Source organism: Ursus maritimus, unplaced genomic scaffold, assembly GCF_017311325.1.
Source record: "Ursus maritimus isolate PB19 unplaced genomic scaffold, ASM1731132v1 scaffold_21, whole genome shotgun sequence".
In the NCBI taxonomy this organism is placed as follows: Eukaryota; Metazoa; Chordata; class Mammalia; order Carnivora; family Ursidae; genus Ursus; species Ursus maritimus.
In genome coordinates, this window is record NW_024424564.1 from 35,264,643 (window position 1) to 35,282,446 (window position 17,804).

At 39.1% G+C, this 17,804-nt stretch overlaps 1 protein-coding gene across 15 annotated transcripts in view; it reads right to left on the reverse strand.

Annotated features, from left to right (window-relative positions):
* The window catches only part of ANKS1B (ankyrin repeat and sterile alpha motif domain containing 1B), a 1,051,872-nt gene that overhangs the window by 263,626 nt on the left and 770,442 nt on the right, over positions 1–17,804 (reverse strand). For all 15 annotated transcript variants that reach the window (XM_040637361.1, XM_040637360.1, XM_040637359.1 and 12 more), the window contains one exon: positions 14,507–14,659. In XM_040637361.1, the coding sequence (XP_040493295.1) occupies positions 14,507–14,659 (153 nt within the window). The remainder of the gene's footprint in view (positions 1–14,506; positions 14,660–17,804) is intronic.

A 17,804-nucleotide genomic window follows, 5' to 3' on the forward strand; every position in this document is an offset into this window, starting at 1 on the left:
TTCTCACTAAAACCCAACAGTTCCTTTCACACTACTTCATCTGGGTCAGCTGATGCTGTTTTAACAAATGATCGTAAAATGAATGGCGTAAACAACAGAAATTTATTTCTGTTGGCAGTTCTGGAGGCTGGAAGGCTGAGATCAGAGTGCAGCATGGTGGGGTTCTGGTGAGGGCCCTCTTCTGGGTTGGAGACTGCCAGCTTCTGTTGTGTCCTTACGTGGTGGAAGAAGTGAGCTAGCTCTCTGGCTTCTTCTTGTAAGGGCCCTAAGCCCATTCACGAGGGCTCCACCCTCATGACCTAATGACGTCCCAAAGGCTCTACCTCCAAATGCCATGACCTTGGGATTAGGGTTTCAACGTATAAATGTGATGGGGGGTGGGGGGGAGCAAACATGCAGTGCACTGCAATCTATTAAATGGGAGTGGCAATGGTGTGCATCTCATAAGATTAAGGTGAGATGAAATGTGTCAGCATACGTCAGTGGTAAGCACCCTTGGGTCAGTCAGCAAATATTTATTTGCCACCTACAGTGTGCTAGGCACTGTTCTAAGAGCTGGGGATACAGGCGTAAACAAAATACAGTCTACAATGCTCATGGTGGTTAATAATAAGGCAGAGCCAGGATGAAAATCTTGCTGTCGAGCACAACTCCATAGCACCTCTTATTCATTGAGAGAGAGAAGGTGAATAAGAAACTTGAGATGTTGTGTGAAGTGAGAGATTGGACATCAGGAATAAAACCATAGATGTGTGCTTGGAGGCCATCAACTTGAAGGCGCCAGTTGAAGTCTTTCCATAGGTCATATTGTCCAAGAGCCTAGCATTGAAGAGAGGAGATCTGAGGACAAAATCTTGAGCGAGATTGACATTTAATAAAGGGGAAGATGGAGGACAAGGTACTGAAACTCCTACTACTGTACAATTGTTATTATTGTTATTACTCTTGTATCTAGAGGAGGCAACTAACCTAAGAAACTACATTCAATTAAAAAAATTTGTTGTTAAGGTAATCATAGAACTGACATCCCTTCACCTTCACATATTCTATTGGTGAAAAGCAAGTCATAAGTTCTACCTGCACTCAAAGGGAGGTGATTAGATAAGGATATGACTTATTAGGAACCATTCTAGGGTGTGTTCATAAATTCATTATTTTTTTTTGTTGTCTATCTTTTATTATTGAATATGACAGTTCTTTATACATTCTGGAGGTACTTTTTAAAATTAAATATATAATTTCCTCCCTCCTCCAAAATATCTGTTGCATACTTACTCTGAGCAAAGAGTTGGTGTACAACAAGTACTTGAGCAAGGCATGAGAATGATTTTCCACTAGGCAAATACTTTAGGATTTAATTTGCTAAAATAATTTAGTTTCATGGCCAATTAATTCACCAATTTTTCATCTTTTATAGATCCAGCAAATCCATTATTATATGGCATATTTATCATCCAGGTTACTATCCTCTACTTGTTAAATATTGGTGGGGGGGGGGTCCTGTCCCCAACTTTTGCATACATCTAAGCCCTGGGTCCATTAGTATAGTACCCTATCCATTTTTTTCCTGTGGGCCCCCACACTTTAGCACCACTAATCATTTTAGATTTTCTGAGATGGTTCCGATTTCATGTATTCTGATTGGAGACTTAGAAACAATGATAAGAGCATCCATACTTCTAAAATTCTCTCTTCTCTAATCAAAACTTCTCTTTTGTACAGAATTGATTGCACTAGTCTCAGTTTTTCATTCTGACCTGCATCCAAGCCATTTACTCTGCATTTTTAGCTCATCCTGTCAAGAGGTGAACTCTGGCCTCCCCTCTCAACTTAATTCTGAGTTGGTCATATAACTTCCTTTGGCCATCCATGAGCAGATATGATGTGAGCAGAGGCTTGAAAATGGGCTTGCACATTTTTGTTTCTTTCTCTCTGTCTTTGCCCTAGGACATGCCAGGGAGAGCGTGTTAGAGGATGGGGCACCTGGAGTAGAGCCAGCTTGCCCCAGTTGTCTCAGCTGACACTACCTCGATGGGCAGACCAGAGCCAACTGCCAGATGTGAAGGGAGCCAGCTGAGATCAGAAGAAATTTAGAGCCAAGTCCAGCCTAAATTACTGACCCACAGACTTGTGAGCTAAACAAGTGCTTATTGCTTTAAGCCACTGCAATTTCAGACAGATTGTTGCATAGCATTGCTGTGGCAATGGATAACTGATAATGCATCCCACAAATCTGGGGAGCTTGGAAGCTGCCCCTCCATTTGGCTGCCATGAAACAAAGATCGAGTACCTTCTATTTGCAAGAGCATTGTGCAAAATGCTCTACTAGGTTATTTTAGTTAATCCTGAAAACAATATTACCTAGAAGATAGATAATATTATTATTCAAATTTTATTTTATTTTATTTTTTTTAAAGATTTTATTTATTTATTTGATAGAGACAGCCAGTGAGAGAGGGAACACAAGCAGGGGGAGTGGGAGAGGAAGAAGCAGGCTCCCAGCGGAGGAGCCTGATGTGGGGCTCGATCCCAGAATCCCGGGATCACGCCCTGAGCCGAAGGCAGACGCTTAACGACTGCGCCACCCAGGCGCCCCATATTATTCAAATTTTAGAGGCAAGGAAATTTTAGAGGGAAGCTTAGAGAAGGTTAAGTGACTTGCGTAAGGTAGCTAAATGATCAGAAATAAAATGGGCAGTTAAACCCTGGAAGACTGCTTTTAGAGCCTCTATGCTTTTACTATTGATGCTTACTGCTTACTCTCCTGGTCCCCCCATCTCACCTTTTCTCCTGCCCACCTCCACCCCCTTCAGGAGAAGACCCTGTGTTCCAATTTGGGAAGCAGGAACCACTTTTATATTTAGTTCCCCTTAATACTACTTTCTTACATCTAGTGTAAATGTCCATCTTTCCCATTAGTCTGGAAGTTCTTTTAAGGGTAAAGCCTATGAAATACTTATTGTATTTTCTCCCACAGCTACCATGAAATAGAATTTTTAAAAAGATAATGATCCTATTTAAGTTTTAGAAAATCTAATATCCCCCAAAGCAGTTTATACCAAAGTAAGACTCTACTAGAAAATATACATATTTTTATGTTAAACACATGCACACATGCACGTATTTAAAAGGACACTGTTATCCTAAATTAATCTAATTGGTGGAATGCACAGTAGACGGTTTTTCCCATTTTGTTACACAGTTTTAGGCATACGGTGTTTGAATTTGGTGTTTGATGTCTACAAAATTAAAACTCTTCTGTTTCATGTTTTATTATATTATTTGTTCACAGGGATTGATATAAAACTGGCACTGAATTTGCAATTAGTTTCTGCATTTAAGGAATTGTTTTAAGATTTAGTCACTTGCTATGTACTTTAGGTATGCTGCCACCAGGTGGCGGCAGGGTGCCAGGCATAAGGTTTGTACAGTAAGGCATGTACATGCTTTCTGAGGTTCAAGGTAATAACTTTTTGCTTGAGTTCAAAAATAATTTGAGACCACAATACTCAACTTAACATAATATATCTCTTTAGCAAAACAGCTAGACTTAAACTCTAAATCAACCTTAAACATCTTAAAAAGCAGATATAAATCCCAAGCTACAAAATCACCTACTTAATATCTCTCCTTCCCAGCTTTTCGAATTATTTTCATAGTGGGCTGATTCTAACACTAATCTTATATACATACTTTAGTAAAAATGTTAATCTTTATTATTTACTCTGAGCCTTTATTTATTGTCACTCTCTTCTATCATAGCTCATTATGTCAGGCTTCAAAATTCCTAATAATTATCTTTAAACAAAAATATCTCTTCAGCTTCCATTTCCTCTAAGAAGACAGAGGTTTATCCTTTCGGTATGATCTCAGATCTCTTCCCAAGGAAGACCCAAAAGCATTTCTCCATCAGGATAGCACAAAAAGTGTATTTGCATTTTATGGAGGATTTTGTCCTTTGTATTTTCTGCACTATAGGAATAATCCATTAAAATTTTTCCCCTCTCAAACTCCTAGAAGCGTAGGAACAATTTACTGTATTTATCTATTTAACTGCAACATACACGATCTCCTTAGCAACAAGCTCTGCCCTAAATATCTCCAAAGAGTTCTTAAAGAAACAAAAGTCCTCAAACCGTATTAGAAATCTGAGTGAAATGCAGAATAAAAAGTTAACTGACTTCATTATAATTAATAATACTATATATTTAAAAGAAGCAATTTCAATGTAAAGAAAATGTCAACTATTTCAAAAAGCAGTCAGAAGTTCCCACTCTTACAGATCATCAAGCTGAAATTTTGCAACAGGGTTTAAGGGTTTAAGATTAGGGACGATAAATTGAGAATGAGTACATCCCTAACCTCTGAGCCACTCCCCTGCTCTGACCTAAGGTGTTCTGTTTCAAGAATAGGAGGAGTGTGTGGCTGAAAGTCAAGGGTCAAAGCTGTGTAGTTGGGGGAAAAAACAAAAGAAATTAGTAATTCTGTACCTAAGCGTTGTCAGGGGGAAAAAGTTGGGGCAAGATCTTCAGCAGCTTTATCCTGAATGTTGCTACGGGAGCTGAGAGAGTCATTGTACCTGACATGCACCCACTCCAGGAGTGCAGATTTGAGCAGCACTAAGCAATGAGGGTTTAGGCAGGGCTGGCAGGGAAAGATGATACCTGTTGGGAGAGAGGATGTTGAGAGGGGTTGGAGTTGGGAAGGGGGCAAGAGAGAGGATGAGCAGTGATTCCTAGAGACCAGACTTTGCACGTTCGACAGGGCTTTCTAGGTTCCAGCAGGTGAGCACCGAGAGCAAGAAACAAATGGCACATAAGCTGTGAGAGCAGGCTCCAAGGGAGCTGGCCAGCTCCCAGCCTAACGCTGGGAGACAGAGCTGCGGAAGAGAGAATGAAAGAGAGGCAAAAGAACAATAAAAGAGGGAGGGAAGAGAAAGGGCTGGGTAATCAAAAGCTCTCATGTGATTTTTGAGTCTCACAGAAAACCTATGAAGCCAGTGGGGGTGGATACTGTTATTTTCTATTTACCAATGAGAAACTGAGGCCCAGAGGTGGTAAGTGATGGAAGGTCCCATACTGAGTGGTAGATATAGGACTCCAAGTTAAGTGACCTGATTTCAAGGTACAGATGAAAGAAGAGAGGGCGCATTTGAAACACGGGCACACATCATATGTCCTACCTTTACTTTATAAACAGTAAGTACATTTTTTTACATAACCAGGGCTTAGCCTTGTAAGGGTCAAACTGAAAAGTTTTAGCCACTATAAAAAGCATTTCTGAAACGTATTTTATTTGTTCTAACTTCCTTTAAGTACTGACTATAATTTACCCTCTTCTTGATGTGTAGGGATATAACAATGAAAATCGACTCTATATTTATGTACTTCCAACTGAGGGATACTCTCAGGTTCTAAGGAGACACGCAGGCTTTACTCCTGTCATGCCTAATACATTTGTGGCTTGAAAAACTGTATAGCAGAATTGGCTGACTCAGCTCCTTGCCTCCTAGTCAGCTCTTCCTTCTTGAGTGTGTTGGCTTCTGGCCCCTACCTACTCTTCTGATCATGTCATTCTCCTGATTAAAATCCTTAATGGCTCCCCCTGATTATAGCAGTGGTTTTCCCCCCAGGCAGCACATTAAAATCACCTGGGAGCTTTTAAAAAACTCCCAGTGCCCAGATGCCATCACCAAAGATTTTGATTCAATTGTTTAGCTGTGGGCTCTAGCTTATAGAGATTACCCAAAGTAGCATGGGTTTGGGCTTCTGCCCAAGATGGATTAAAAGGGATTGTATTTATCCCCACCCTGCTTTCACCTGAAACAACTAAAAATCCCGACACAGTATATGAAACATTGATTTTTAAGACATTGGAATGAAACAATGAAGGACATTGATCCCTGACAGATGAGAAACAAACAAAGAGAGACCTACAGTTGCCCCAGTTTACCACCTTGAGAGAATTTCCAGGCCATGGTGCAGAAGGTGGAACCCCGGGAGCCTGAAAGACTCTTTGAATTGAGAGGATGGAGGTGAGGGTCTAGGGAGACTGAAGGGGCTGCAGTGTTCTGAATAGAGTACTAAAGAAGAGAAAGTACTGATCAGCACATGCATATGAGGAAACTGAGGCCAGATCAAACAAAACAAAACAAAACAAAACAAAACTACCTGAAAATATTAGTGGGAATAGGACATAGACTTCAAAGGTAGTAGTTTGCACTATTCATACTGGGAAATCTGGAAACTCACAGGGCATTGTTAGAAGACTCAGAGGCATCTTGTCTCAGTAGTGGAAGTATTAGCCATAGACTAAACGATGCTCCGGCTTGCTTGACAAATCTTCAAAGCAAGATCTGAAAGGATCAGAGTATATCCAAGGAGCTTTTCTATGTCCCAGAACAAAGCTCAAGAATATTTACAGGAATACAAAAATATCCAGCACCCAACACAGTAAAATTAATAATGTCTGGCATGCAATAAAAACCACCAGGCATGCCAAAAACAACGAGGAGAAAAAGCAATCAACTGAAACCAATTCAAAACTGACACAGATATTGGAATTAGAAGACGAGGGCATTAAAACAGTTATTATAACTGCACTCCATATGTTCAATAAGTTAGAGGAAAGATTGAGCATGTTAAATAGAGATATGAAAAAATGTAAAAAAGACTCATGTCTAACTTCTAAAGATTAAAACTATAATCACGGAGATAAAAAATATCCTGGGTGTTAATAATGGCAGATTAGATATTACAAGAAGAAAAGATTAGTGAACATGAAGTCATACAATAGGAACCATCCAAATGAATCAGAGAGAAAAGATATTGAAAGAAATGAACAGAGCATTGATGAGCTGTGGCCCAACTTCAAATAGTCTAATATACATATGATTGGAGTTTCCAAAGCAGGGAGAGAGAATGTGGGACAGAAAATAATATTTTAAATAATGGCCATGGAGAAGCCACTATTGAAAACAGTATGGCTGTTCTACAAAAATTTAGCAATAGAATTACCATATGACTGTAATCCAACTTGTAGGTATATATCCAAAAGAACTGAAAACAGCACCTTGAGGAGATATTTGCACACTGTTCATTGTGGCATTGTCCATAATATTCAAAAGGTGGAAGCAATCTAAATGTCTATCAACAGATGAATGGATAAAGAAAATGTGTTATATACATACAATGGATATTATTCACCCTTAAAAAGAAGGAAATCCTGTCATAGGCCATGACATGGATGAACTTTGAGGACATTATGCTAAGAGGAATAAGCTAGTCATAAAAAGACAGACGCCGCATGATACCACTCATGTGAGGCATCTAGAGTAGCAGTCAAACTCTTAGGAACAGAAGACAAAATGGTGGTTGCAAGGAGTGAGGAGAGGGGAAACAGGGGAATTGTTCAATGGACATAGATTCAGTTTTGCAAGATGAAAAGTTCTAGAGATCTGTTGCACAACTATGTGCGTAAACACCACTGTACTTACATAAAGAGGCTTAACATGGCAAATTTTATGTGGTTTTGGCTACAATAGAAATGCCATGGTGATGATTGCATAACTATGAATATACTAAAAATGATCGAATTATACACTAAAAATGAGCAAATTGTATGATTTGTGAGTTATAGCTCAAAAAAGCCATTAAAACAAGTTCAGGATGTTGCACAGTGATGAGAGAGAATTCGCTGTCCTAAAACCTCGTGCAATGTGCTGCAGACCAAAGAAGCCCCGTGCAAGAACATCTGCACAAAAGTGAGTGCACTGAACTCTGCTCTTAAAAACACGAGTGACTGGAAGGGGCCTTTTAGGTGCTGGCAATTTTCCATTTCTTGTTCTGGGAGCTAGTTACAGGTGTGTAACTTTTTGATGAAAATTCACTAAGCAATACACTTATGATTTATATGGATTTTTGTGTGTATACTTCTAGAAAAAAAAGTTTTGAAAAGTTGAAGGAAAAGGGAGAAATATAAGAATTTAATGGGAAACCTAAAAAAATAAAAAAGAGAATGACCAAAAATTTTCCAAAGTCAATGAAAATTATAGACCTCATATCTAAGAAGCTCAAAAATCATTTATACACAGGAAACATGAGGAAAATGACATCAAGTTTCATCATAATCAAATTGTTCAAAACCAGTAATAAAAAGAACACTCTTAGGTGCAGAGGAAAAAAAAAAAAAAAAAGACAAGTTATATACAGAGGAAGAGCAACAACAACAGAACCCAAAAGAGAAAGGATAACAGCAGATGTCTCCTTAGAAATAATGCAGGAGAGGGGATGGTGGATCCCCATCTCTGAAGGACTGTTACACTAGAATTCTATACTCAGCAAAAACAGCTTTGGAAAATCAAGTCTTTTTACCAGCAGCCCACACTATAAAAAATGTTAAAGGAAGAGCTTGTGCAGGGGAATGATGGCAGGTGGAAATACAGTTATACATGAAGGAATGAAGAGCAGGGATGGCTTCGTGGGTTGTATGATGTATGAGGTTACACAAGGACCTGCCCTTTGAAGGAATCTGTGCTTGGTTTAATGCTCTGCTGTCATTGTTTTAAAATCTTTTAATAATTTTTGAACAAAGCGTCCCATATTTTCATTTTCCATTGGACCCTCAAACTATGAAGAATTAATAATGGTCCTAATGAAGATTACTGTGCAGCCCACGAGTGTAGGGGAGAAGGCTGAATGCTGTGCTTGGCTTAGGTCAAATGTTCAGGCACAGAAGACTATAGGAGGCTTCTTCAGAGGAAATTAGGAATGCTTTCATTTTAGTCAGGAAAAGAGTGAATGACATCTGGTGGGGGAGGGGAAGAAAACAAACAACAGTTGTCCACTCAAATAACTTTTTTTTTAAGGTAGACATTTCTAGATAGAACACGATTTTCCTTTTTGTACAGAGGTGGTTCATAAGTGGCTCTAATCAGAGGGTTTTAGTTCTTCATGTAATTCGTTTGTTGCTGAGTGCTCTCTTCAGGCCCAAATACCGTGTTTAGTTTCTGTGTGTGTGTGTGTGTGTGTGTGTGTGTGTGTGTGTGTGTACGTGTGTGTGTGTGTGTGTGTGTGTGTGGGGATACTAATTCTGGCATCAACACTTCAATAATGCCTATTCCATCATATTGACCCTGAGGCACTGCAAATATGTAAATGTACTTTGGATGCAAAAGAACAGCTATATTGCCTGCAGTGAAGTTCTCATGGTTCGGTGTATCCTAGGTAGTATAATTCGATTTCAGTGTAGGTCAAGGCTCCAAAGTTGAGAGCAGCATGATAGGTGCGGATATGCAGAATATGCTGAAAGATAGTGGAACCAATAGCGCCAGTGTTAGCCCATCTCCACTCCCCAGGCCAGGGAGGAAGGGGCTAAAAATCACTGGAAAGTGAGTATTTATTTGCGGATGATTGTTCCTCTCATGTAGGAAGGGAGAAGGGTGCTTTTCCCAAAACTTGAGCCAAAGGAGGGAAGCCTCCAGAGAATCCCTGCAAAAGCTTGCAGTTCAGATGCAGTGAGTGAGGGGGATGGAGTTCGGGGGCTTTGCCTGATAACAGACTGAACGAGTCTGAAGCTCAGAGTTTGTACCTAGCGGCCCTGAAGTCTTGTGAAGAGCCAGCTGTACCGTACAAGGGTGGGAGGGAAACGCTTACCCCCACAGAGAATTTATAGTTTGTTCTACACTTGAATACTCCTATCCAGTTATTTAGTTAAAGCCTTTGGCTTTGATTAAAGTTGTTAACATTTGGAGTGTTGAACGAGGTAGCCTCCCTGATGTGGAAAAATGAATATTTTTCTCATTTATTAATGTCCTATAGTGAAGGCATAACCTTTTACTTAAAATAATTGGTTTGGAAATGGAATTATAAAATTTATCTTCCCCTTACATTCCCTGCAATTTGTGAATTTGCTCATTATTCTTGAGTATGAGTTACCATTTCCCTTTATCTGATACATGTACACAGACACAGACACCCATACTCAGGTGCACAGTGCAAACAAGACTTTTAGGGAGTAAATTTAATAGCAGTTACAGCAATGAGAGTAGGGTAGATAGGAGTGAGAGTTTATAATGCTGATCATGAAATAAAAAGCAAAGCAAGTAATGAGTCTGAATTTGATATCGATACTGTATTTCTACAGCATTTTAAAGCCAATAAAGTCACACAATTAGAGATTCAACACAAAATTAGGATGTTAAATTTTAAAGATATTTAGTACCTCTCTAAGTGATTAGATTATCACAAAATTTCTCTGGAAAGGTAGAAATTAAATCAACAACATTGAGGAAAAAAAAAAAAAAACTAACAACAACAACCGAAAAACCGAAACCAGAAAAATCTGACAGTCCTAAATGAAAAAGTAATGTAAGTATAGCTTCAGGAGCTATTAGGCAAGAAACAAATGATCTTCTAATCAACTTACTGTTGCAAAAATAAGTCAAATGATTTTCATGGGACACATATGGGTATTGCTACCTTAATTATTTTGTTTCTATCCAAAGTTATTTAAAACACAACCAACAACTGTAGTTAGATTTTTAAAACTATTCTTGTACTTAGGAACAGAGAATTAAGAATGTACTAGAGCTGATTTTTATTTTGTTCTTTTGGTGGGGACTTTTTAAAGATTTATTTATTTTAGAGAAAGAGAGAGAGAAGGGGATGGGGGTGGGTGGCGGTGGGAAGGGGCAGAGGGAGAAGGACAGTGAGAGAGGGTCTTAAGCAAATTCCACACTGAGCATGGAGCCCTGCATGGGGCTTGAACTCCCGACCCTGGGATCACAACCTGAGCCAAAACCAAGAGTCAAGACACTTAATGGATTGCACCACCCAGGAGCCCTTTGGTGCGTACTTTTATCATTATCAGTACTGTAGGGTGTCATAAGCATTGGCTAGAATTATTTCCTTGGTAAATAATGGTAAAGCCACTGGGAAGAAATTTATGACATGCTCTACACTAAGATTCACACATTAATAAACTGGATAGTGTTCAAATTTATCTCATCTAACCAAAATCCTCTTGGTAGGTACTCAGTGGTAAAATAAATTGTTAAATATTAATATTAATTATTAATTGTCATACTTTTTTGGTTGAGGTTATCAATAGCAGTGGGAACTGCTGTGTAAACGTGGTAATACCTTGTATAAGGCCTGAGTAACCTTCTGAGTAAAGAAAATTCATGTACTAAAGCACTGTTAACTAGTCTTTAGCTCTCTCAACAAGCCTTTGGAGATGACTATAATTCAAGCAAGCATCTGCACAGGGAACAATCTGCCTGACAACCTTTCTCAATATATTCATATAACACTAAAATATCAATACAAAAGTAAGAGTAGTATTAATGATGTTATTAATGATAGTAGCAGACACAGGCAAAACAAAGCTATTCATAAAAGAGCTTCTGCATATGAAGCATAGATTGGGGAATAAAAAGAACAATTATGGGCATCTATATTCTCTAAGTCTAGACACACATGGTCTTGTAAAACTTACATCTTAAAAGTTTCTTTCTGCTTGATTTCCACTGCAGAGAATATTGATATTAAGAAATGAGATTTCTACTAATCTGCCTCATCCCTATACTTTGGGTAGTTTTGTGACCAAAATCTTCATTAGGTAATCAAATAAAAATGTTTTTCAAAGGCAATAATGCACTCCACCAAAAAAAGAAAAAAAAAAGATCTTTGGGATCTTTTTGAAAAGATTACAATTTCAAATGTATTTGTATTTTTCAAATATCAGTTTGGTATAGTTTTCATTTCTTCATGAAAATATTTTGAATAGACTTACACTCCCTGAGAATGTGTGACTATTTTCAAACATCAAGCAAAATACCCTATGAAATTGGAGGCTTAATCAATACTATTTAATGATGCTAAACATATTTGTAATTACAGCAGCAGCCAGCCTCCTCACCCTCTGCTCTCCTCCCCTCCACCAGGAGACCCCTGTGTCAAAGACAACTCCCCACCTTGCACTTTTCACTTTACATAGAACAACAGTGACTGAAGCCAAATGACTTCCTTAAAATGAGCCACTGTTACAAAGATTCAGGATGTGAATTTCTCTAAAAAGCTTTGCTCTAAATCAAAGTGACTGCACATTCCCTTCAGGCCAGAAAACAACAAGTGATGGGTACTTAATATAGAATTACTGGGCCCATATATTATATATGAGATTATTTTATATTTGGATGTCTTCCCTTAGTAGTTGGGAAAAATGAAAGTCTTGAATTTGAGACTAGTCTAAAGCTTTGTAAGCCAGAAGGCACACATTTGTGCCTTTCTTTCATTTTAAAACCCAACAACCCAGAACCAACAAATGTATCACCCTTGTAGCAGTTCTGGTGGGCATAAAAATTTTGTTCTCTGATTTCCAAGTCTAAAGGTACAGATTAATTTTTGTTTATAATAAATATATCTATGGAAGAAATGACTCGCAAAGCCTCCTCAAGAGTGTAAACTTGCCCATAAAGATGTCACAGACTTTAAATTCTATCAGCTTAAGGAAAATATATACTGGGTTGATATTAGATGCAGATGTACTCCAGGGCAGAAGAATTAGCCTCAAGATCTAAGACACAGTGACTATGTTTTCCAGTTCTGATAACAATGCTGTGACAGGTATGACTCATAGGATTGAAGATGGATTGTATTAGCAAATGTAGCTAAAGGGAAAATGCTTGAAGAGTCTGTATGGGTGGAAAAGGCTATTCTTCGGTCCCAACTCACAGCTGGTTGGCATGTGGGTGGTGGTAGATCAGTTCCTGAGCCCTGGCATTAAACCTGGGGCCTCACAGCCTCACTGACCAATGGTCATTGGAGTCATCCACAAGGGACACAGTCCCCCCAGCACTGGGAAAAGTGTTGGTCCAAACTCACATCTTAAACGTTAGCCCCAGCATTTGGATTTTAAGAGACTTCTGGTCCTGCTTCAATGATCCTTGCTTCAAAGAAAACATTTTATAATAGAGTTCTATTGGAATCCCTTCTTTTCAATGAGGGGTTATTGCTAATGCTCATTAAGTGAGTGACTCATGTGCTAAGTATTTGTTCTTCAGTGGGGAACAATATTATTCAGAAGACGTTATACAGAGATATTTGTCAAGTTGTATAATTGACTAGAATGTCACTTAACTGAAAACATGTTTGTTTGATATATGGAAGGTCTCCCTTTAACAAATGGCTAACTGTAGCCATCAGATGAGTACTGGATTCTCGGTGGAGAACTAAAATTTCCTGGAGGCAACCAGAATGCAACACATTCTCCTTGAGTTCCACTGTGTTGCCACGCAGGCTAAGAACAAAATTAATCAGAGGCTTTCAGTCAGACAGTGAGTTTCTGCTGAAATAATGATAGCTTTTGTGAGGGAGTAAGGACAGAAAGCAAAGAGTAACTGATGGCAAATTAGAAGAAGGAGCCAAGAATTTGTCCATTTACTGTGATTTTTAGATCAAAGGACAGTTTTTATGAGATGTTCTAGAAAAGATATTATTTTTAAGACAGACTTTTAAAAGCAAAGAAGAGTTAATTACTACAAATAACAATAATTTAAAATAATTAATGGCATGCAATCCACAACGACTGGACTTGTAGCGAGAAAGTGGCATAAAGAGTAGAACGAATCTCTTTTGAACCGGCAGAAATTTATTTGCTTTATCTTTCAGGTTATGAGTGCTTTTTAAAGTTTTAGGATATAAAATTTAAATCTAAGAAATTCTCTAAAAGATTAAATGATTTTTCACTCATTTTGGGAAAGAAATGTTCAGGATGCCAATTACAATGTGAAGGCATGATAATTACATGTTACCTCTTCATTCTTTCATTCCTTGATGCCATTGGACATAAACAAGCAGTAAAAATGAAATAAGTAAAATATCAGTATTAAAACTATTTATGCAGATCTAGTTGATTTCTTTGGGCTTGAATACATGGCAACACATGTTGGCCAGTTTTTATAGAAAACCTATGCCAAGTATATAAATAAAACAGAGACGACTTAAGATTAGATATAAGCTCTGGATAATAAAATTTTGATATTATAGCAGTCTATTTAATTAGAAGAAAAGCAATGTCTTCAAGAATGGTGTTTATATATGCAGCCAGGGATTAGAGACAAGGAAACATAATAGAGATAGGGAACTAAAAATGAGAACTCTAATCTTTAACAAGATCAGGATGGGAGCCTATTTGTTATCATGTCCATATCCCAAACTGACTAGATTTACTAAAATGGGAAGCCTCAAAATGCTTGGGAAATTTTCTTGGATAATGCAAAACACCTTGAGAGTCCTCCTAGTTTCCCACATCAAAACTTTAAAAGACAATGACTGTGGAGCTTGACTGGAACCAAGACAGATATATATTTAAAGCAGAAGGCATACCTGTAAATTCCTGATGGATGTTCAAACGGTAACAAAGAAAGAAAACATTACCCACCTACAACAGGAATTTCATTTACCAAGGGTTGAATGGATAAGGTATCTTTAAGAGACCAACTTACGTTAATAAGTTCAACCTCCCAGATTTTTTTCAACAGGTCCATCGATGTGTAGCCATTAATTAGAAAGGCTTTGGTGTAGTCACCTAGCTCAATGGAATCCAGCCACTCAGCGACAGAAGTGGGATGATAGCCATCGTGGCCAATGGGTCTCATCTGTAATTAAGAAAATCACATTAGGATGAGGATTACTTCGAGTTCCAACAAACAGAATGTATCTTGCCACTTGGAAATTTATCTGATTTGAAGCAACAGATCTTTTTGGATAAGAAAATAAGGAAAAACAAAATGCTTTACACACAATTCTAAGTCACTAATAATTTTCACACCGAATTGGTTTTCAAAAATGCACCCAAGAATTTCTGATTTAGCTGCTACACCAACTTCATATTTGAGAAAACGAAATATGTCAAACTTCTGTTATAGACATTATTGACATTCTGTTGGGTGAAATTTAAAATCATGGCAGTTGAACAGTATTAAATTTAATGCTGAAGGCACAAGGAACTGCACTCCCAAAATGTAGATGATAATTCTCATATGCACAACATCAAAGCATGTGAAAATACTGCACGACTCAAACACCCAAAGGAATTCATGCTTATGCAAGACATGTACTGTAGGTAGTGCAAACATGCTGGAGAAACATACCGCAGTGTTAAAGCCAGTAAAGAAGAGGCTTTTTGGTGTTTAAAGACCATGTGTTCTGCGTAGACTCTACAGTATGTTAGACATGAATAGAGAACTTGCTGGCAGACAGGTTCCTATTTTTTGTCAGCTATATACAGATTTTTTTTTCTTTAGGAGAACAAAGAAGTGTGACAGCAGCATAATGTTTCTGAGTTTAAATTGGAGTGTGAAAGTAATTTAAGCAAGAGAAACTTCTGGGTTTAAAATTTTGTATGATTATTCTAGTCTTTTTAGCTTTTATTTGAAATTTGAGTTGAATTTCTGGTTCTTGGCTTCGCAGTAAGTCACTCCGAAGGCTTGCGCTGCTCTGCATGCCACACTGTGCATCTAGGCTTCCATTGCTACGGACAGCTGGCGCCTCATCCACTGAGGTGAGCCTTCAGTGCAATTCGCGATGGGAAAAGCACAACTGGGCAAAATACATAGATTTCCCTCCTCCTTCAGATTCAAGGAGATAAATATTAATGTAAATCTAGATGACTCTGATTTGCTCGGAGGAAAGATTAGTCTGGCTGTCAGGGATTCAGATTTTAATGCTAAACATGGTAGGCTTTCTGTCACTATGCAGCGTTCTCATTTTGGAGGTTCTTCTTACTCTTTCATTTTTTTTTTTTTTGGATTCGAGGGGTTGGTTGTGGATCAACATCTATGCAAGGAGGGACGAGAAGGAGGGTCAGGCAGACGAGGAGTCAGACTGTGATGGGTCCTGACGAAGCCTCTGTGAATGCAGGGGGAGCTCTGGCACAGGTCATGCTGCTGAGGTCCTGTGCTGGCAGCATGACTGGCCCTTTGTGCCCCACCAATCTCTCTCACCAGACGTGGCTGCCATGGGGAAAGCAGGACTCTAATGAGGCCACCCAGCAGCAGAGGCAGACCCTATAGACGCTGACAGCTAGAGGCTGTCTACTGACCACTCTCCCTCTTTGAAGAGAGAGCCCAGAGGAGCACGTCCATGTCTTTCAGATGACCCTGGACCCAGATTCACCCAAGGTTAACATTTGGCCACATTGCGTTTCTACCTTTTCTCTATACCCACTTCCTCATTCACATGCACACCGCACATATTTTATTTTAGGTGAACCATTGGGAAGACGTTTTTCCCCTGAACCTTTAGCAGACATGATGAAACTTCACCCCTTGAGGCTTCAGCATGCATCTTCTAAGAGCAAGGACATTCTCCTACACAGCCACAGTAGCAGCACACTCAAGAAATCTAACGTTGACCAAATTATATTACCTAATATACAGTCGATACGCAAATTCCCCACAGGTCCCCAAGATAGAATTTGTAGCTGTTTTTTTACCCCCCCTCCTGGACAGGCTTAATCAAAGGTCAAGGCAATTATATTTTTAAGTATTTCTTTTGCCATTTTATCTCCCTTTTCTTCTTCTGGGATTATATTTACTCCTTCATTTTTAAATTACTTTTTCTCCTTTCTTTTTTCCTGTTGTTCCACGCCCCAATCTATTTTCCACTTTGAGGTTTAAATGTCCTCTATTGGGAGCTACAGTATAATTTATCATTTGCATTTGAGTTTAAATGGCATCAGACTTTTGTGTGTCACTTGTACTTTGGACTGACCCATTTTAGCTACTTACTGAACCTTTGTTCAGTAACATTTAACACAATATTTATTCTGCAATAGCTACAAATGTGAGTGACAACTCACAGTTTGTAAAAGGAAGTTTAGTGGCAGTTGCAAATAACTGAATGTTGTGTGTACAATTGGAGATTAGGATCCAAAGCAGAGGCACAAAGTTACTAAGTACCCTCACATACCACGGAGTTATAAAAGTACTGGGGCTAGGGACATTCTCCAGGGCTTACGAAGACGTGGTTGAGCAAATGCTACTATCCTGACTAATCATGGCAGCCCAGGAAACTCCCTGAATGCTCCAGTTGACAGAAAGAAATAACTGGAGAAAGGGCAAGAAGGAAAGACGAGAGGCTCACTACAGTTGAAATCAACAGCTTGGCAAGGTCTCACTGTTAGCCATCCAGAACCTGACCACCGCAGCGGCAGATCCTGGGGATGAGCTCAGGGAGCCTTGAGTCAATCCAGGGTAGAGTCAGAGGTCCCATACCAGAGAACTCTGCACTGGGGTCCCCGTAGGTCACGCGAAGCATGTGTGCGCGTGGGCGCGGGCGCGCGCGCGCGCGCACACACACACACACACACACACACACACACACACACACAGAGTCATCACTGGTCACCTGCCACACAGAGGTTGGCTGATGGTCACAGTTAGCCAGTGGTGAGCAGTGGTGGGGATACCAACCAGAGCTCTGCAAAGCAAACCCAATTAGTAGAAATAAGTTTGTTGTTCCTTCCAAACCCTCCTTCTTGCTTCAATGGCAGGGAATTTGGAATCAGAAAAGAGAGAGGTGCCAGTCCCTTGGGGGAAGCCTAAACTTGGGGAGCAGTGGCGGGGAGGAGCAAAGTGAATAAAAGTAGAGGCTTACATGGATTGGAACTGAGTTTTCAATGTTTTACATGACTGGAAAGTTACTGGATGTGTCTGAATGACATTAAAAATTCTAAAGAGAGAAGCAGTTGAACTTGGTTGAAGGCAGGATCAGGAAAAAAGCCCATCAGTATCTGTCTGA